This window comes from Carassius gibelio, chromosome B19 (genome assembly GCF_023724105.1).
Source record: "Carassius gibelio isolate Cgi1373 ecotype wild population from Czech Republic chromosome B19, carGib1.2-hapl.c, whole genome shotgun sequence".
Lineage (NCBI taxonomy): Eukaryota > Metazoa > Chordata > Actinopteri > Cypriniformes > Cyprinidae > Carassius > Carassius gibelio.
Window position 1 is genome coordinate 23,890,156 of NC_068414.1, and position 22,361 is coordinate 23,912,516.

Genomic DNA, 22,361 nt, shown 5'->3' on the forward strand with positions numbered 1-22,361 from the left:
ATCTAACAATGCAAGTTCTAAAAGAGCTCCACGAGTGATGCAATGTCTTTTTAAACCTGTGTTGCTGGATGCGGTCGCTCCCTGGCTCCGACTGATGGTTACGATCACTGCATCTCGTGCCTGAACTTTGAACACACTGAGGCAGCGCTCATGGATGATTCATGTTCTCATTGTGGGAACATGACCATTGCAATCGAGACTCCTCTTCATGAAACGAGGGGGAGTCCCCCTTGCAATGCCCCATTCTAGTTCCTCTGTCTCACAGCAGCGGAGGACTACTTCAGCATATGGTCAGGGCAGATCTGAGGATTACAGTGAGGGCTTTCCCACCGAGTACACATCTGTGGGTCCTTCATCCCCCAGGACATCACACCCCATGGTGTTCCATGATGAGGTTGCTGAGCCACTGGATGCGGGGTCTAGCATCTCATTCTGAGCCCGGGCAGATGACAGGATGTCGATTACTGCATCGGGGGACAAGCTAGGCTCTGGAGATGAAGACCCAGCTGCATTGCCTCCATCTAGGAAATTGGCGTTGCCTGAGTCAGATCCATCTCCCGAGCTCTTGTGGCTGGATGACTGGTTCCAGGATGTGCTGCATGCTGGACAGGGCCTCGACAGCAGTGGCATATCAACTGCCTCCAGTTGTTAGCAGCATGCCTTGCTCTGCCCTAATTCAAATAGCTGCTACACGACAAGCATGTACTGGTCCGGACGGACAATACTGCGACCATCAACCATCAAGGAAGTCTGGCCTCCCATTGCATGTTGCAACTCGCCCGCCATCTCCTCCTTTGGAGTCAGAAGCATCTGAGGTCACTTCGTACTACTCACATCCCAGGCGAGCTCAATTGAGCAGCTGATGAGCTCTCACATCAGCCCGCCCTTCCGGGTGAATGGTGACTCCACTCCAAGACAGTCCAGCTGATTTGGAGACGCTTTGAGGATGCTCAGGTAGACCTGTTTGCCTCTCCGGACACACCCCACTGCCAGCTGTTCAAGTATGCATTTCCTCCAGTGAGCCCTCTCGCACAGACACTGTGCAAGGTCAGGCATGACAGGAGCATGTCCTCTTAGTAGCGCCATAATGGCCCAATCGGACTTGGTTCCCAGAAATGATGCTCCTCGCGACAGTCCCTCCTTGGCCTATTCCTCTGAGGAAGGATCTCCTTTCTCAGAAAGCCCAGCGGAACCTCCATGTTTAGTCTCTGGATTGGATGCAGATATTCTAGGCAGTCTACCTCCAGCGGTAGTAAACCCCATCACTTCAGCTAGAGTGCCCTCTACAAGAGACGCTTACATGCTGAAGTGAAACTTGTTCACCGATTGGTTTTCTTTCCGACAGTAAGACCCCCGTTGATGCCGATCATGGTTGTGCTCTCCTTTCTGCAGGAAGGGTTGGATCGAATGCTGTCTCACTCTCCCCTATATACAGAGAAGTTATACAGAGAAGAGGGAGACCAGAAAAAAAATCCTGTGTGTTTCATGGAATAAAGTCATACAGGTTTGGAATGATGTGAGGGCATGTAAATAATGACATTTCTAATTATCTAGTCATACAGACCCTTACAGCATTCAACAAACCACTGTGTGTGTCACCTGGTATTATAAATTATACATACTGATGTGTCCTACATTCGTGAGTATTCTAAACTAATATATTACTGAAAAAATCGTAACGCCAGAGGACATAAAAGAGCAAAGGATGGATTTTTTGCACTTCTTGCTTTCTTTGATCTAGTTCCTGTGCCTCATGCACACTCTGGAGCGGCATGTTAAATCTGGTGGGGAAGCAGGCGGCGTCAGTCACCAGCCAGTCAGATGGAACCGGAGGAGACGGGTGTAAGCTGTCCCACGAGATACCCCTGCTTTGATAACCCCACAGGAGTAGCGCTGTGTGTGTGTGTGTGTGAGAGAAAGTGTGTTGTGAATGCCTCTACTTTCTTTCACCGTGTGTATGTTAAATGATCCATACAAATGGTGTGATTGTGAATATGTGCTTTTGTGTTAGTCCTTAAGAGGATTTTTACTGTTTGTGTGTGTCTTTCTAACCTAGTTATAGTTTGACTGACAAATTTGCTGAAAAGAAAAATCCCAAGAGTGCAGCTATATTTGACTAAACCTCCTTCTGAGGATATACTCAAATGAAATGCAGTCTAAGTAAGGATTTTTTTTTAACTTTGATGCTAAAGACCCCCCCCCCCCCAAAAAGGATGATCATAATAAAGACACTCCCCCCCCCCCCAAAAAAAAAATTAAACCATTAGCTTTCATTTTGTTACAGTACAAATAATGCAGTTACATTATTCAGCAAAATAATACACAGAAATATATTGAAAATTTGTACAGACAGAAAAGTAAGATTTTTATTTAATTTTTTTATTTTGTAGGAAGAAGTCTTGTGCTAAATTAGCAATATTGTGAAATAATATTATACTTTAAAATAACTATTTTCTATTGGAATATATTTAAAAATGTAACTATTCCTAATACAACAAAGCTGAACTGTCAGCAGTCATTACTCCAGTCTTTAGTGTCACTTAATCCTTCAGAAATCCTTAGAAGATTCGGATTTGGAGCAAAAGAAGCTTTTTTATTTTATTTTTATCACACACACACAAACACACACACACACACACACATATATGTATATATAGTCAGATTCAGTCCATGTTTTGTGTGTGTTTTTCTCCCATGTGCTCCCTCCATGTTCATTTTTGGTTTTACAGTTCCTGTCTTTGCTCAGTCTCAGTTTTGTAATCGTTTGTCCAAGGTTTTTTTCCATGTTCATTTTGTCACTGATTCCGGGTGTGTCTCGTCTTCCCCTGATTAAATTGTGTATTTAAAGTGTTTCCTGTTCTGAGTTTCCTTTGTCTGCTATTGTTCGTCAATCTCCAGCTCTGTGTGTGTTCCATGTTCCTTGAGGTTACGGAGAATAAAGATTGTATTTGTGGTAATTCTGCCGCATGCTCCTAGTTCCTCGCTAAAACACAGTAGTGCAGCATGCCACACACACACACACACAACCCCAAACTTTTTGAATGGTTTTGTTGCTTATATCAATACAATAAAATAATCACAATTAATCTGCATGATTCCATCCAGGATTAAACCCCCGTTCACACCGAGAACTATAACTACAAGACAACGATATTAGCATCCAAACCAGTGAATGATATATTCTGTTTATTCTAAGCACATGCTCGTCTGCCTTTTTAAATGATTGAGCTCGTTACAGTAGGATGGATTCTGATTGGCTTTCAAATTTTTTTTTTAGCATTAATCAGCTAGAGAAAAATCACTTTGAAAGTGATTCCAACGATAACATTTCTTTGTTCTTCTTCTTTATTCTTTAATATTAAGAACGTTTTTAGAACTACATCTTTATTGTTATCTTTATAGTTATCGTCCTGGGTGTGAACAGGGCTTTAGAAAGCAGAATCAAACAATAATATTAAATTTAAAAATATATATTTAATGAATACCTTCATCTAACACTTTAACATGCCTAAATAAGTCAAGTAGCCCCTTGTGGCCCACTGAGGGGCCATGTGGCCCCCAGTTGAAAACCCCAGCTTTAAAATCAGTTTAATAATAATGTTTTTATATTCTAATGCTATATACAGTATAGTAAAGTAATTTTAAGTAAAATATATAAATAATTAATATTGAAATATTGACAATTGATTATTAACAGTGATTGTGATTTATTAATCAGCATATAATTATATATTACCAAAATTGAAATTAAAATCGACAGCCATAACCCTCTGTAAAAGAAAAGACGGAAAGAGAGCATCTACTATCAAAATAAACCATGTCACTGGTCTCGGTGTGGAGTGGTGGTGACGGATGTGCCTTTCATCTACACATGGATACAAACTCCAACAAATGCAACCATTTTGGGGAAGTGGCTGGGATCTTCATTACAAAGGCTATAAATGCATCCCTCTACGTACACCTACTCTGCCACTCTCAAGGTCATTCCCTCAGCTGGCCCATCAATCAAAGCAATGCCTCTGCCACAGCCACTACAATCCCACTGCCGTGCATGCCCACCACTAAAGTGGATGCTGTGAATGGTGACCCGGAGACATCCGAGCCTGAGTGCTGCAACCAGAGATTTGAATTTTAATATATGAAAGACATAGAAACAAATCGGCCTTATATAGAACAAGGCTTGCAGACTCACCTTGTTCAGACATGGTTGTGGTAAGTGTGCACACTAGCAGCTTTCTGCATGGCAGCTACTCTGCTTTAATTAGTCCTGTCTGACCTGCATCTGCATGCATCAGTAGCCTGGCAATCTACTTAGCATTCCAGCACGCTGCACTGAAAATGTCTCAAGTCAACTAAATGAAAATATGAGCCAGAACCCAAACGTATAGATGCATCATATAATGATGGAGGTGAGACAGCAGCATGTATTACAAGAAGACCCTGTAGAATAACTGTAAAGGTATCAGAGCCAGGAACAGTAAAAGCTGACAGAGAGAAATAGTGATTACCAGTGGTTCTCAACATTTTTGACTCGAAGGCCCCTGTTGTCCAACACAATATTTGAAGCCCCACATTCCACATTCAATGTCCCACATTGGGAAAATGTATTATTTTATTGTACACCTTGACTGGCTGATTGATTAACTGATTTTTAGTAGCTTTATTTAGAGTAAGATTTAATTGTAATACACTAATGGTTATTTAGTAATTTCAATACTTTTAGCCTGATTAAGAACTGCCGTCCTATTCATTTTATGAATAAATAAATGCATCAAAACCAACCATGTGTAAAAAAAAAAAAAACACACACAAAAAACATGTCATTAAGAGGATTTTGCTGTTGAGTGCAAAAACATTTAAAAAAAAAATGCTTAAGCATTGAAGCTCCCACCATCCAATGAGTACAAATTAATTTACTTTTGTTCAAAATCAAAATGTGATGTTTTTTTTATTAAAAAAATGAATAAAAAAATTAAACATGATCTTACATTCAGTGAATGTGCTTTAAAAAAAAAAAACACTGCAGCCGAATTTTGGTGCTGGTATACCGCAGAGACCTAGTCTGCATGTGCACAAAATCCTTGAATGGATTCTGTCGAGGAACAATAACATGCTGCCACCACAATGCCTGACAAATCCTCTCTGTGGGTTTACAAAAACATATGGCATAACACCACACTAATGACAGACAGAGACACACATACACCTACTTACACACACCAACCCACATTGACTGAGTGGGATTCACATCACAGTCTTTCCGAGAGTTAGGACAGATGTTAACCTGACACAGACTCACAACTCATGCAGCCCTGTGGCGCAGCTCTGCATGGGGCCTCACAGCACCGCTCTCACTGTTCTAAACCGAACTAAATAAAGCAAACTTGCACACTCCCTGCCGCTCTGACAACCAGAGTCAGGTGCTCTTCAATTATTAACTGCAAATCACTGCTGTCATACTTTGATGACATCTTTAGGTAATGTGGATCAGATAGGAAATTCAGACTGGCCATTACGGCAAACAGCCAAGGAACCACAATGTGGAAAAAAATAAAAAATAAATAAAACAGCTACTTTGCAGAGTTTTGAAAGCATCTTAGGTGTATGCTTGAGATCCATTTACTTCATTGACGTTCCATCTTTGTTGAACATAAAAGAAGATATTGTAGAATGCTTTTACACTTTGGACTACAATGGCTGCTGGAAATTACTCCAAACAACTATAACCAGTGGTTTAAGTGTTAGGGAGAAATCAACTCATTCATTTAATAAAACAAAGGGTAACATTTTAGAATAGGAACCACTTTCACTATTAACTAGTTGCTTATAAGCATGCCTATTATTAACATATTGGCTGTTAATTAGTACTTATAAAACACATATTCCGCATGACCATATTCTACATCCCTAATCCTACCCAATACATAAACTTAAAAACTACCTTACTAACTAATAATAAGCATAAAATCTGGAGTTAACTGAGGCAAAACTCTTGGATAATGACTTGTTAATAATGAGAATTAGCACTTAAGATAATGTGTGACCAAACAAAGATTTGGGCTTTTTGAGTTGGCAGGTTGCATTCTAAAAGTATGATTAAATTAATTATGGCAGAGCACCTCAGATAACCTCTTGCACTCATATTCTCCCAAGATGAAAAAGAAAAGAGGCATCATTGGTGCTCAAAGCATGCTATCTTTCGTGTTTTTATATCCTGCAGGAGCTGACAGCTCCTCAGCTTTGTAAATGTTATTGATGGTGTGGCAATGCTCCTTTTTTTTTTTTTTTATGTGTCGGCACACCAAGAAGCCTGTTCTCTGCTACGTTCCCCAACAAGGTCATCCCTCCAATCCATTGCATCAACAGTGGGTGCCAAGCAGCCTGCAAATGGAACAGAACTCTTTGAAGTCACTTCCTCAAAGCGACGCCCACAACATCACATGTCAGCTTAAATGTATAATAAAGCTTTTTCTTTCTTTCTTTCTTTTTCTACCACCACTAAACCACCATTAAATGGGATAATTCACACACAAAAATTTTCGGTTAAACTAACCCTGTAATTAACACAAACCTATCATATTGCTTTGGAAACTAGGAATACAATAGTATGAGCCACTGTTTTGGATCCTTTCTGCATTTTTAAAGGTCTTCTGCTCACAATCCTTCCTCACTGTTCCTTTTCTATGAACGCTAAGTTATATGGGTTGGGAACAACATGTTAATAAATAAATAAAAACAGAAATACAAATCTTTTTGGGTTGAACTATTCCTTTAAGAGAGCCAAGCCAAATCCAGCACAAGCATACGCACACAGCTCAAATTCCCTTGCAGTGATTAAAATGTCAGAGCAGAGGCAAAGCCAAGCTGCTGCAGGAATATTAAAACTACACTGTCTTCCATTTTTAAGACCTGAGCTAAGGGGATGGAGAGAGACTATGAACACTTGGCGCAAACGCTTTGATGCATCTGTACCGAAATAATCTCATGTGAATGTGACACATTCATTTTAGAAAACTCCAGCCGAGGCCCTGCAGAACTTGCAGTCAGGGCTCTCGGAGTATAATCCACAGCTTAGTCTGGAGAGTGTCGCTGAACGCGGGAAGAGCAGCGGTGGATGCAAAATGACTTGTGTACATTGAGCACTGCAGTTTCTCCTCCCTGCTGCAGAGAGAATAGGGTGAGAGTAGTCAAGATTCAAGAGGTAAATTGTGTGGGAAGTTATAGTATATCCTGCCAGATCTTGCTAGGATGGTAATGAGACGGGATAAAGTATAAGAAAAAATGTATAACTTGTCCAGCTGTCAAGCATTTTCTACAGCACAAATGTAAGCTGACTGGAGCATTAATATTAAATATTAAATATAATATAAATATTATATACCATACACAGGGGTGTTACATATACATATACATAGTGTATAGTACTATAGTTGCATCAGTACAATCATTGTGGTAATAATATAGCATAAATAATAAAAATTAAGATCAACTTTAATCTTTATCTCAGAATTATGACTACTGTTAAAAAGTGTAACACTTGAGGGTTATTTAATTTATGTATTTATTTATTAATGAGGCAGAATTGGTATTCCATAACTTCTCTTATTTTGTATTATGTTTTTTTTTTTTTAAGTTTGCATAATGTCTAGAAGTCATATATAGAATATAGCACAATAACACACACACACACACACACAAACAAACATGTGCTCGTAATAATAACAATGCAAAATATAAAATACACAAAATATATTTTTGTTAGTATAATATACAAAAATAATATAAAGTACAATATATTATACTGTAATGAAAATCAAGCTATACAACTTTAATCTTTATCTCAGAATTATGACTACTATGTCAAAATACATGACACGGTTTATCTATTTATTTCTTTTGCAGAAATTGTATTCCATAACATCTCTTATTTTCTATAATGTGTTTTTACAAAGTTGTGCATAATGTCTAGAAGTCTTTATTGAGTCACATTAAATATTGGCAACAATCATATGGCTAATTAATTGAATCTTCATTTAACGTCCCTCTCATTCAACCAAAACAACTCTAAGATGAATAGTATCACAATAACCAAGTGACTCAGACTTAGTCTTTACATAATTAATCTCAGTTAGGAAACATTTGAAGGCCACTCTATTCATTTAAGTCTAATTAGACTATAAAAGAGGCAACTCTAGTGTCCACCAAAGCCTCTGCTCTTCAGCAAGATTGTTTATTGATGGATTGACCATAGCAACAGCAGGCACATGATGAGGGGCTGAAAGGCTCGATAAGAGCAGAGTGCAGCAGAAGGAGAGCTGAGAAAGCAGTGCACCATGGGAAATTCCAGCCCTAAAGGGCCGTGACCAGTTGGCACTAAACTTCAATGGGCTCAGCTGCTTTTATCAGCAGGTGTGCTCTGAGGTGTTGGCTCGGCCCACTCCAACAGATGGAGAATGATGGATGCAATGTGTGAAGAGAAGGGTGACATCCTCCCCTACCCACAAGCCCCAGCGAGGAGGCTCGTGCAGAGTTAAGACAGAAGAACAAGCCTGGGTTAGAAGTAGGTCACTGAAGTACTCCAAGGCTAACAAGGAGTAGTCCTCATGCAGATAAAGGTAAGCAGCCAATCAAAGTGCACATTTTAAAATACAGCTGATTTCTTTTGTGATCAACTTTTAAGTGACAGACATCAATCTTGTTTGGCTGGTTTTTGTCACGTTTTTTTCCCAAAAGTATCTCGTCACAAAGCGTGTCAGTTTTTTGTAGGTCAAATAATTTTCTTAACCACCCAGCAATCTGCACAATGCAGCTTTTCACATTGGCGAAGTCAGACAAGTAAAGATTTTCAATTGAACTGTGCATCTCATTTTGCGCCCTGAGGGCAAATGATCTTTACTGGATGGCAGCAATTAGCATGCACATGTTTAATTAATTCTGTAAGAAGCTTTTGTGTCGGCACAACACCTCAAATATGAAGCTCTGAGATGGGCTTTGTCTGAAATCTCAAGGACTGTGCAAGAATGTCAAGCCACATGCTGGTTAAACCTGTAAGACTTATAGTCACAAAGGATTTGAACTTGTCAAAAAGTGGCAGTTGTACAGTCTGTCACACATGGATCTACTGAAAGACACATTTTCTGATACTCATATCAAGAGACAGCAATGTTTGAAGCAATCTAAGATAATGAATATGCTGGTGGCACGTTTGAGATGTAAACATGATGGTAACAATTATCTGTATATAGTCTATGCAATTATTATGTCTGTCCTGTAAACCTACAGTCCTTAATTACATTATGTTTCTTCTTCAGGCCCAATTCATGTCAAGCACTTAGATGTAGATGACTTCAGCATCTGTTACAGTGCTAATTGCCTGTGTGAAAAAAAAGAAAAGTCCCTTGAGGTATTTTTTCAATATTTTCCAGCAATTAATGAGCTCATCTATAATTAAAAATGTGAAAGATGAAATTTACATGACACCAACATTCTCATTTAGTCTTAGTTTCAGCCTAGACGTCACACAATTGAGTTTTGAAATGACAAAGGTGCAGTCAATAAGACAAGAACTTGGCTATTAAGATGAGAACAAGGCATTTTAATGGACAAGCTTTGACGGCGTTCTTTAAAACAGGAAGCCAGCTAATGGATTAGAAGCCAAGAACTCTGGAGAAACCATCGATCTGAAAATAAAGGAGGCTGCTTTGACAGTTTTTCTTATTCTTTTCCTCTTCTTCTTCCCTCTGAAAGAGTGTTTAAGACATACCTCAGCAGACGCTCAGATGAGAGACTTGATTATTGACAGGACTGGTCTTTACCCACGCTCGAAGATTAGATGCTCTTTATCACCTGCGGATTCAATTAAAAGTAAACAACTGATCCATTGTGCTGCGGAGCTGTACGAGACGGATGCTCCCAGTCCCACCTGCTGTCTGAGTTTGCCGATCCCAGACATGGCAGATTTATATTTTTCATCAAGGATAGAGTAAATAACGTTTAGAGCTTAAGCGGTGCTGTTGGGGTTCATCTCAAGATCGTTTCATCCATCTTAATCGACCAATCAAGTTCTGGCTGGTTAGAATGGGCCCCGTTGGCCCCTGCTGGTAGATGTCGTAACTACACCATCAAATATTCTAGTATCTTTGGTTGAATAATCAAACCTTCCAAAAATATTATGGCATCTATAGTTTCATGCATTATGTGAAAAATTTAAAAAAGCTATTTGGCCTTCATGTTCTTACACAAGTGGCAATCTATTGGTCTCTCTTGAAACCTACAGTACATGAAAGTGATTAAAACCGCAGTTCATTGATTGGCCACTAGAAGCTCCAAAAGGGAGTCAGCCCCATAGAATCTCCATGTTATAATGTCAAAAAACAAAACAAAACAATAAATAAATAAAACGTTTACAGCCTGGTACCAAAAGTGGTTTTGGTCTAAATATCAAATTTTGCTATTCATGACTACTGTGAGTGAGTGACTCGTTTGTTTAAATTATATTAAACCTTTAAGTTCTGCTTAATTAAGGGCGTGGCCACTTGAGTGACAGGTGGATTGCAGCTTCTGCTTCTTTGCCCATTTTTGATTATCCGGGAGTGACGCGCGGTGTAATGCAGTGCCAAGATGGTGACAACCAAAAATGCTTTTCAGAAATCTAAGGGTGACGTCGCGGACTCTACTAAGTATATTAAGTATAATATATATATAGTATAATATATATTAGTTTTTAAAAGAAGTCTCCTACTGAATGCTCAACAAGGATACATTTATTACATGAAAAACCATAAACTACAGTTCTTTAATAGAAAGAATGAAGAATGAAGACTAAAAAAAAATAGACAAAATTTTCTTAAAATATTAATCTTTACATTAGTACCAACATGTTGGTACTGTTACTTTTGATCAATTTAAAGATTTTTTTGCTGAATAAAAGTATTATTTAAATAAAAAAGGTACAGTAAATGGTATTAGTATTGTAAATAAAATAAATGTATAAATAAATTGCACAACATCCCATCCAAAACTAAAATGAAACAAAATCTGTATCATGATCGAAATATTACATGCATATATGCAGCCGCCTAGCAACAGTGAGATCTGATATCAACAATCAACCTATTTATTCACAACTCTAAGCTTTAATAATGTCATCATATCTCTAGAAATACCCATAACCATCGTCAGTCATCATCCGAGTGCTACCACATGCCCAGATAGTCCGCTCCTCTAAACACTTTAGCTGCAGATGGTGGGTTACACTCTGGGTTATTGAACATCTTCTGATTAATTCACTCTTAATTATGATAAAGTATGAGAGACAGTCTGTTGTCACTCAAAATAATGTGACAGGAGACCGAAGAGGTCAGCAGAAGCACTCATAATAAAGCAGCAGCTCGCCCATTACCGCTGGGAAATGATCTTCACAAATAAGCCTGAAGTTAGAAGCCAGTATAAATTAATACAATTAATTTCAACCTGAAAAAATGCTTGGAGGAGGCATGCATGTTAGGCTAGCAGTGGATAGTCATTAGCGAGGTTATTAAATATTCCAGACAAACAGGAAGCATCAAATTGAAAAGGAAACACAATCTGGAGGAAAAAAGCAATGACTTCCTGGGACCTTTGGCAATGGGGTAGATCTTCTTGATTAAGTGAATGTGCTCACAAACATCTGTAAATTAATTACATGTTGTGCAGCAAAAAGAAAAGTCTAATATCATCCTATATTGAATATTAAGTTTAGAAGGGTGGGGAAGAGTCACTTGTCTGTGTCCTGTTTCACTACCATGATATACTACATAATGTCAGCACTATGCAATAATCTCATGAACACAGTCATGAAAACAGAGACTTATGTAAAATTAATCAAGTCAGCATTTTCTGGATTCCTGGGTCAGAAGTCTGTTCACTCATTTCTATGGGCAGTTTTTGGGATGTATAACATTCTGATCAGACCCACTTAATTGGGAGGGAGCAAAATTAAATATGGTGAGCCAAAAACAAACAAACAACACACAATTCTTCCACATACATATATGTTATGGATAGATAATTGAATGAATGAATGGTTTGTCTATTACTTAGATTTCTAAACGAGAGTAAAGGGACTGAGATTCATCCCACTGAATCAAAACTTTTGAACCAGTTCAACAAAATGATTAATTCAGTTTGGATCACTGATTCGTTTCAATGACATTTCTGTCAAAATTAGTACAAAATTAGCAGACTTCAAGTATCATGAAACAAACGTACTGCAAAAACATTTTAGTATATTTATTTTTCACTAGGGTTATTGGTGATTGTTTCAAAGATTCACTCAACAGATTTGTTCAAAAACAAAAAGGCAGCTCTAATAAATAAATTCAATTAATTAAAATAAAAATGTTGCCTTCAGAACTGCCATAATTCTTCATGGTATAGATCCATCAAGGTGTTGGAAACATTCCTCAGAGATTTTGGTCCACATTGACATGATAGCATCACGCAGTTGCTGCAGATTTGTTGGCTGCACATCCATGATGCGAATCTCCCATTCCACCACATCCCAAAGCTGCTTTATTACATTGAGATCAGGTGACTGTGGAGGCCATTTGAGTAAAGTGAACTCATGGTCATGTTCAAGAAACTAGTCTGGGATGATTTGAGCTTTGTGACATGGTGCATTATCTTGCTGGAAGTAGCCTTTAGAAGATGGGTTCACTGTAGTTATAAAGGGATGGACATGTTAAGCAACGATACTCAGTTAGGCTGTGATATTTAAACAATGCTCAATTGGTACTAAGGGGCCCAAAGTGTGCCAAGAACCATTGAGACAAGGCAGGATGGATCCATGCTTTCATATTCTTTACGCCAAATTCTGACCCTACCATCTAAATGTCGCAGCAGAAATCTAGACTGATTAGACCAATCAACATTTTTCCAATCGTCTATTGTCCAATGATGGTGAGCTTGTGTGAGTTGTAGCCTCCATTTCCTGTTCTTAGCTGACATGAGTGGCAGTCGGTGTGGTCTTCTTCTGCTGTAGCCCATCTGCTTCAGGGTTCGAAGTGTTGTGCATTCAGAGATTCTGCATATCTTGACTGTAACAAAGAGTTACTGTATTTGAGTTACTGTTGCATTTCTATCATCTATAACCAGTTTGCCCACTCTCTTCTGACCTCTGACATCAACAAGGCATTTCTGTCCACACAATTGCCGCTCACTGGATATTTTCTCTTTTTCGGACCATTCTCTGTAAACCCTAGAGATGGTTGTGCATGAAAATCCCAGTAGATCAGCAGTTTTGAAATACTCAGACCAGCCTGTCTGGCACCAACAACCATTCCACGTTCAAAGTCACTTTAATCCTGTTTCTTCCCAATTCTGATGCTTGGTTTGAATGTCTTCACCACAACTAGATGATTAAATGCATTGAGTTGTTTTCATGTGATTGGCTGATTAGCAATTTGTGTTACCAAGCAACTGAACAGGTGTACCTAATAAAGTGGCTGGTGAGTGTATATTTCACTGTTTATTAAAAGATCTCACTTCACCTTTCTTTCTTTGGAAGCAACAGTTGCAATAAAAAAACCGGGAAACAGAATCTAACAGCCTTACTGGCGAAGAGTTTTTTCAAAAACATTCCATAAAAATGCTTCCATGAATGAAGAAACATAAACCTTAGAGCCACAGGGAATGCAAAACACTTGCTCATATATCCCTTTTAGATGAGAATACATTTTTAATAAAGCTAGCGTGCACCATTAAAAATAAAGCACACTTTAATATTCATACTAAATATACTGAAGGAAATCCTCTACGTTCAGAAGGTCTCCGAGGTCCTTTAGATGTACAAGAGGTTCTCCTTTAGGAGCGAAGCAGTGAAGTACAGTGATTTGGATGAGCTCAAGAGAACTTCTCGAGGTTGCCAGACTCTGCACGAATGTTGTACGATATATTGTACCTGCACTAGCCCTCATGAGAACAATAGCTCCAGGCATGTGTTTACAAGACCAGGAGTAGAACTGCTGACTTCCTCTCAGAGAAGCTAGTTTCCCTGGCGACAGAGTAGTGTCTTTGAAATCAACATGTTCTCCACCCACACCCCCCTTAGATATCTGTCTATTTGTCATGGTCTGAAAAGAATGATTCCAAAATCCTTCAGGAAACATTTGTAAGTTATTCTAGCTGTTTGTGCATGTTTTTGTCCTTCCGTCATCTGTTTTTAAATGTATTCAACATTTCCCATCTGAACGCAAGAGGTAGAAGGAGATACCTGGAGAGTATCACGCAATCGGTGGTGGTCCATGGTGCAACAAGACAAGAATATCTGGATCCATGTGTTGTGTGCAGCAGAATAAAAGAGTGAATGGAAACTAATCCCAAAGCACACTTTCACGAATCAACAGGAACTGCTCATTAAATACCAGGGTAGCTAAAATAATGATGCAACATGTAAAAACATTCCGATCTTAGTGCTGGAGTAGAATAACAACAACATTGTACATGTAATCCCAAAAAGGAACAAGAAATAAATAATTTAAATGACCAATGAGATGACATAGGACATTTTACTTAAGAAAGAAAGAAACTTTTTTTTTTTTAGAGTTTTAGAACTCCAAACTCTATCCTCCTCAAGAAGAAGAAAAATAAAAAAAAGATAGAAGAACACTGCAACAAGTAATGCTAACATATTAATTAGGGATGCACGATAATATCGGCACAATATCGGTATCGGCCGATAAAAGCTTAAAATGACCATTATCGGTATCGGCCGATATGAATATTTCTGCCGATGAGCCAAACCGATATTCTCCAAGTGAAATAATTGACCTGTTTTTCAGATGTGAATGTCTGTCTACATTTGTAAAATAATAAATTTATGGTAGAATCAGTACAGAAGAGATACATGGATTTCTCTTCAGTAAAATTAAAGTTTAAATATATCAGTATATATTTGTATATATATCGATATCGGTATCGGCATCGGCCAAAATTATTTTGAAAATATCGGCATATCGAATATCGGCCAAAATCCAATATCGTGCATCCCTAATATTAATAATATTGCAGTAAGATTAAAGTCCTCAGAGATAATTGTCACTGCAGTCAATAACTGAAACGCAAGATTGCCAGTTGTCACATATGTATTAAAACGAGTCAGATTAGCATCAGTGTCATGAACAAATGACTAGCACTGGCCGCATGATTGCTTATTTAAAATACTTCAAATTCATTAAAGGGGGGTGAAATGCTATTTCATGCATACTGAGTTTTTTACACTGTTAAAGAGTTGGATTCCCATGCTAAACATGGACAAAGTTTCAAAAATTAAGTTGTACGTTTGAAGGAGTATTTCTGTTCCAAAAATACTCCTTCCGGTTTGTCACAAGTTTCGGAAAGTTTTTTTCGAGTATGGCTCTGTGTGACGTTAGATGGAGCGGAATTTCCTTATATGGGTCCAGAGGACACTTCTGCCGGAAGAGCGTGCACTCCCGTATAGCAGAGCACTGAGAGGCTGAGCACAGACATTCACTGATCAGAGCGAGAGCGTCGCGAAAAGTCACAAAAGAAGTGTGTTTTTGGTTGCCAGGGCAAGACAATGCTGCACAGATTACCAAAAAAAAATTAAGGGACCAGTGGATGGAGTTTATTTTTACAGAGCATCAACGGAGTTGTGTAAGTGTTTTTGTTTGTTCCCTGCATTTCGAAGATGCTTGTTTTACAAACAAGGCCCAGTTTGACGACGGATTTGCGTATCGTTTATTTCTTAAGGATAATGCAGTCCCAACGAAAAAGGGTCACGATCGTGTGTTGAAACCACAGGCGGTGAGTAAAACTGCTTCAAATATCTCTGTGTTGTTAACTTAGCTATCGGCGTGTAAGCACATCAAGTAAACAACATGCGATGTTGTCATCAAACTGCACTTTCCACATGTACAGCTTAAAAAAAAAAAAAGACGACAAAGTGGAACTTAGTCATTTTCCAAAACCGCTAAGCAAATATATACAGTTTCAGTACATACCACATAGAGACGTCGTTGCTGATGCTGCTCTTGTTAAATTTCAGCCTCTGGATCTGATCCTGGATCATAAATATACGCTGAATCTGACTGTTTTGGATGGTTTTGTCCTCACGGTAATGTCACAGCTTCCAAACGCTCTCAACGCAAAAGCCTTTTGGCGCTCGTGATTCTTAAGCTCCGCCCACACGTCACGCCTCCAGCCGGTCATGTTTTTCTGGGAAAAATCGGTACAGACTATCTTTCTCTTATAAATATAATAAAACTAAAGACTTTTTGGAGTTATGAAGGATGCAGTACTACTCTATAGGTACTCAAGATTAGCAGGATATTGAGTGAAAACGAGCATTTCACCCCCCCTTTAACATTACACTGTAAAAAATGCTGGGTTGTTTCAAGCCAATTTGGGTCAAATATGGACTAACCCAGCTTTTGGGTTAAAGTTTTATATCACATTTGTAAAAGTTGGGTTAGTCCATATTTGACCCAAAGTTATACTGAAACAACCCATCATTTTGTAGAACAATTCATATGTGCATCCAGATGTTGTGAATTAGGAAAAAAAATTCCAGAGAATAAATATTGTGTGTATAAATACAAAATGGTATATGCAATTGTTAATAAATGAGACCAGTTATTTCCTATTTCACATGCACATTTACTAGCATCAGTATTAAAAGCACAGCAGGAAAAAGTAAGTAAGCAAAGTAAGTAAATAAACAATAAAACATTGCCAGATTAATTGTAATTCGGTATAATTATTGTTGGCCCCTCAAAAGATAGAAAAACCAACAACACAAGTGGACCCCAGAGAACATTATTATAAGAAAGAGCCTTTAAAAATAATCTCAGTTAATTGTTTGGAAGACTGCCTACCATTTAGCATGCTTTTGCCAATTTTAACTCTGAGACAGATGAGGAAATGGGGACAGAGAGGTCGAGTGGGACCATACACAACACAAGTGAAAATCAAGTTTTTAACGGAACCCAGTGCTACTGCTGGTAATATAAAATTACATAAATGTTTGATGAAAAACAGCTGGCATACATTCCTACATTAACCATCTAGTGAAGTAAAAGGAGCCAAACATTTGTAATCACCACAGAGTGAATATAGCACAACCACATCCTCTATAGAAACATTCCTATTGATATCTCGTCTACTGCCAATACCATGTTATTGACATACATCTAAACCTCCCCAACCTCAGCATCCATCCGCCCATGTTGAATCATTAAGACCATTACCAGTCATACAAGGAACTCTGCTCTGCATGAAAGTTTATTCAACCGAGCATTTCTGGGACAGACTGCTTGATGAGGCTATGCATTCCCAACTGCTGTCCACATTATGAAACATTTGATTACGTAAACACACAGGACACACGCACTTCACATCTCAAGCTGAATTTCACTTGATTTTGAATTTGTGCAAAAATGCAAACAACACATTATTGTAAGTTATGAGCGCTTCTGTTGTTTGCAATGCAGCCAGACAGGCTGGTGTAACAATGACCATTTGGTGTGTAATGTTTAACCAATAAGACAATAAGTGGTTGAGGCTATCCAGTGCAGGTGTGTACAGTTAGGGTAAGGTCCATATATATTTGGACACTGACACAATTTTCATAATTTTGGCTCTGTATGCCAACAGAATTCATTCAAGATGAAACAGAAGTGCAGACTTTAGGTGTTGAACAAAAATATAACATAAAATGCTTAGGAATTACAACCATGTTTATACACAGTTCCCCCATTTTCAGGGGCTCAAATGTAATTGGGCAAAGAAATATAATTATGAATCAAAATTTCATTTTAATATTTTGTTGACAATCCTTTGCAGGTAATGACTGCCTTAAGTCTGGAACTCATAGACTTCACCAGAGTCTGGGTTTCCTCCTTTGTGATGCTTTGCCAGGCCTTTACTGCAGCTGATTTTAGTTGCTGTTTGCTTGTGGGTCTGTCTGTCTTTAGTTTTGTCTTTAACAAGTGGAATACATGCTCCGTTTTCCTGTACATTTTTTGTTACATTTTTTTTTTTTATTTTAATGTTTTGTGTAACAAAGTGCTCTCTGTGTTCAGGTTTGAATGTAGTAATAATGCAAAAAAATAAAATAATAATAATAATAATTTAAAAATAATAATAAAAAAAGAACAAAAGATGTTTTTACTATTTTCAATGGGAAAAATTATCGTAATTATTGCATAAATATTAATTAGTACCATGAAAATACAAAAGAAAAAATATCATTGAACAAAAATACATTAGATTGATTTTACTGAAGAGAAAAAAAAGATACATTTCAGGTGTCTGGTCACTTTTTGACTGTGAAGACCATGACTGTGACTCTCAAATGAGGAGCGCACAATGGTTAAAAAAATATGCCAAAGACCTTATTTGCTTTAAAAGAAAATGAGGATTACTTTCCCTAAGTGAAGATTACATCCTCAGTTAGCTCTGAAACATGACATGAAGGTCACTCACTCTACTTGGGTCTTTTATAAGCATATTTTAAATGAAGGCAGAAAATAAACTGCTTAATAAAACCACGGTTAAAAGCCTCCATAACAATCATGAGTGCATTTCACCATGACTTTGAGAGAATCAAGCTTTTTAGAGTTTTAGAGTTGCATTTAATAATATTTTAAAGTACTGTACATCTGTCTTGATACATATAAAATAAATACACCATTATAATGCTAACAAAGTGCATTTCTTATGCTATAAACGACTCCATAAATTGATGTTTCTCCAAAAATCAATACAGTCAAATACTTTCATAAATTTCGATTTAGATGTGTTTTAGTGGGGGAAATATTTATTTGATCCCCTGCTGATTTTGTAAGTTTGCCCACTTACAAATAAATGAAAGTAAAAGAAATTAATCTGTTGGAGCCAAAATTCCTGCTGGTTGGTAGGGAATGAAATACTTCACTCAGTGAAATGCAAATCAATTTCTAACTTTTTTTTTTTGGTGATCTCTATCTGTTAAAATAAACCTAATATAAAAATTACAGACCCTTAAATTCTTTGTAAGTTAATCGGCAAGGGATCAAATAAATATGTCTATTTCTACATGAAATAGAAAATTACCTGAAAAAAGTTTTAAATCCCTTTTTAATTAAGTGAAATTTTACTTACTGTGAGCCAACAATCACTTTTACTTAAGCTGTGTATGAGATTATTAAAGCCCACAGCTTTCTGGCAAAAGAAGTTTGACGCTGCAGTAGTGAGACACTTTTTCCCTGCACAGTTTGATCCAAAAAACATGAATCAAAAGGAAGGGGAGGCAAACAGGCCAAGACACTGAAACAACACAGTAAATGATGCTTCAGGCTGACGCAGCCTACTTCAAGTGACTCAGATCAGACAATGAAAGACACGCAGAGCGGCTCTGCTACACACAAACAAGACCACACTCATCCATCTCCCTCCTACCACCTCACTCCCAAAGCTAATATGTGTAGTGAATGTATTTCCTCCCATTCATCCAGCCGCCAAATGCTCTGATAAGGAAAGAAGTTCAAAACCCAACTCTGCTGTACATAAATATGTTCACAGAGCAAAGTATGTTCACTTGTTTATTTAGCATAATACATAAATCCTTAGCCTGTACATCTTCTTAAATGAGACTAGGGGGCTCTAAAGCACAGCCAAGCAACTGGAAAAAACCCAAGACTAATGCACTAAAGAGATAGAAGTCATGTATCCTTCACTATCCATTAGTTAACATGCTAAATAAATTAAATAAAAGGTGATATAATGCTCTGTGCTTTCTAATTTTTTTTTTTTTTTTTTTTTTAGCCAAAGCTTCCAGACAGTAATTTGATGAAATTTAATGTGGAGTGATGAGGTCTGTAGTCAGAGACCACCTCTTCAATGAGGTTTAATAAATACAATTATAATTGGCAAAGATTGCAGGGTAGCCTTTAACTCACCAAGCCGAGTGGCTCTTAAATAATGCTGCAGATTTCATCTGATATGCACAATATAAATGACAAAATAAGTGTAACAAGACATAGCACAACACAGAATGGACTGGAATATTTACCTTCATAATAGATTTTAAAGCCGTGCGCGCTCACAGCGAAGTCACTGGTGAGTCTCAAGGAGAATACAGACCCAGTGCTTGTGACGGGAGGCGGGATTTGGAAACCCGTTAACCTAAAGAGAGGAAAGATAAGCACAAGTTAGAAAAGAGAGATCTTATACACATATCATCTCATAACATGTTTAAAAGTTTTCAGCACTCACTAGCACTGCATGGTGTTTGTTTTGTGATTTTTGTGATATTAAAACAAATCTGATGATTTCTTGAGATGTAATTATAAATGAATGTTCTTTTTTCAGCAAGGATACATAAAACTATTCAAAAGTAAGAGTAGAGACATTAATAACGTTACAAACTATTTACATTTCAAACAAACGCGGCTCTTCTGAACTTTCTATATCAAAGCATCCTGGGGGGAAAAAATCCACAAAACATGTAAAGCACAACTTTTTTCAACCTTGGTAATAAGAAATATTTCTTGAGAATTCTTGAGAATTCTTTTTATTGCATTTTTGATGCAACAAATGGAGCCTTGGTTTCCAAAAATAAAATAAAATAAATAAATCTTGAAAAAGCTTTACTAACTCCAAACTTTTATATTTGTAGTGGTTTTTTGGTTTGTAACACGGAGAAACAAAGGTTGGACTCAAACTTATAATAATTTATTCACTAAAATAATGTTGTTGTTTTTTATTTGGGGCAAGGCATCACACAGAGAAATTGATAATAAAAAAGAAAAAGAAAAAACTTAGTGCTTATGACAACATAGCTAAAATATAGAAAACATAGTGTGAAACTAATTTGATATGGCAATGTTTAGTTAAATCTGAACCTGTCTTCTCAGAACTGCACATTATTTCTTGATGTGAAAGCACTGGGTTTCTTCCCCGCTTTATTTAAGCTCCAGAATAATCCCCAATGCTCATGTGTGCATGCAAAGAAGTCATTTCGTCAAACCACTCCTTGGGGGCATCCAGACATCACCAACATTAAAAGCCACCAGCTGTCAGTGTTGTGGACTTGTTTTCCATTGTTTTACCCCTGTTTTCCTTATTCAGCCTTTCTTGTTCCTTTCCGCATCGTGTTAATTTGTTTCCAGTTGTGTTTGATTAATTAGTTCATTTGCTCCCAGGTGTGTCCCATTGGTGTCTGTATATTTATAATGTGTTCTGCCCCTTGTTTCCTGTCCGCTGTTAAACGTCATTCCTGAGTTCCAGTGATTGTATTCCTTTGTTTGTGGAATTAAATTCTCATTAAAGTATTCTCCAGCATCTTCCTGTTTCTCTCTCATGAAGCGGGACACCAGCATGCTACAGAACATATTTAGAGGCATCGACGAAACACACACTCTGCATAAGGAAATCCAGTGTTAGCAGAGCTGCTCGCTATCTCCATTTAGAAAATCGATTAGGTCAGCAACATGTTAGGATGCGGAGAGGTTTTTAAAAGTATGTGTGGGTATTTGCTCAAAAAGGTGTGCGTCGGCTAGTGTGCGTCACATGGACAGAATTTCTTTTGTTTATGCTAATGAACTCACAGTGAGACTGAAATATTTATAAATGGCTATGAATAATATCCTTAGGACACTGCAGTTTTATTTGAATAATATTAACCTTTAAACTTGTCCTAAACTTCAAAGAGAAGTTTAGAGAATAGATTAAAAGACTTATGTTCCTGAATCTAATGTAAATTCATACATGGCCCAGTTCCTTCTTAAAAAAATATATATCTTTTTTTTTTCCTTCAAATGTTTAGCCAACCATATTAAAAAGGTGAAATAACAAAACATAGTAAAAGGCTTGGGATAAAGCATCTTCCTTTTACGAGAAGGGAAATATTGAGGCTCATGATTTAACATGTTTGACACAGCCAATCAGAATATTTGAAGTGTAAAATACTGCTTTTTAAATTCAGATTTAAATAGAATAAATCTCTTTTATTAATTGATGCTCTACACACAATGTTTATGCAATGAAAAGTAACTTGGAAAAAAAAAAAAACTTTTATACGAAACACTACAGTGCATCTCTGCCAAATTTCATCTTGGGAAGTGAGGAATTAAATACTAAGCAAATCACCATCTTGTGCTGTCTTGGCAAAGTTTTGCTTATTAAAGCCAATACTCTACTATTGTCTGAATTACTGCATATATTACCAGATACCTTTTCATTATTCTTGCTGGATAAGGGAAATGATTTGGATCTGTGATGCTGGATGGCACAGAATCTCCAAGTACTGCCTTAACATTTGTGTATGGATACATTCTTGCTTTTTTTGGACTTCACAGAATATTCGTCTTTCTTCAGTTGAC

At 37.5% G+C, this 22,361-nt stretch overlaps 1 protein-coding gene across 2 annotated transcripts in view; it reads right to left on the reverse strand.

The window, feature by feature from the left end:
- csmd3b (CUB and Sushi multiple domains 3b) overlaps window positions 1-22,361 on the reverse strand; it is a 403,590-nt gene that overhangs the window by 265,178 nt on the left and 116,051 nt on the right. For both annotated transcript variants that reach the window (XM_052583645.1, XM_052583646.1), the window contains exon 3: window positions 20,051-20,163. In XM_052583645.1, coding sequence (XP_052439605.1) covers window positions 20,051-20,163 — 113 coding nt within the window. The remainder of the gene's footprint in view (window positions 1-20,050; window positions 20,164-22,361) is intronic.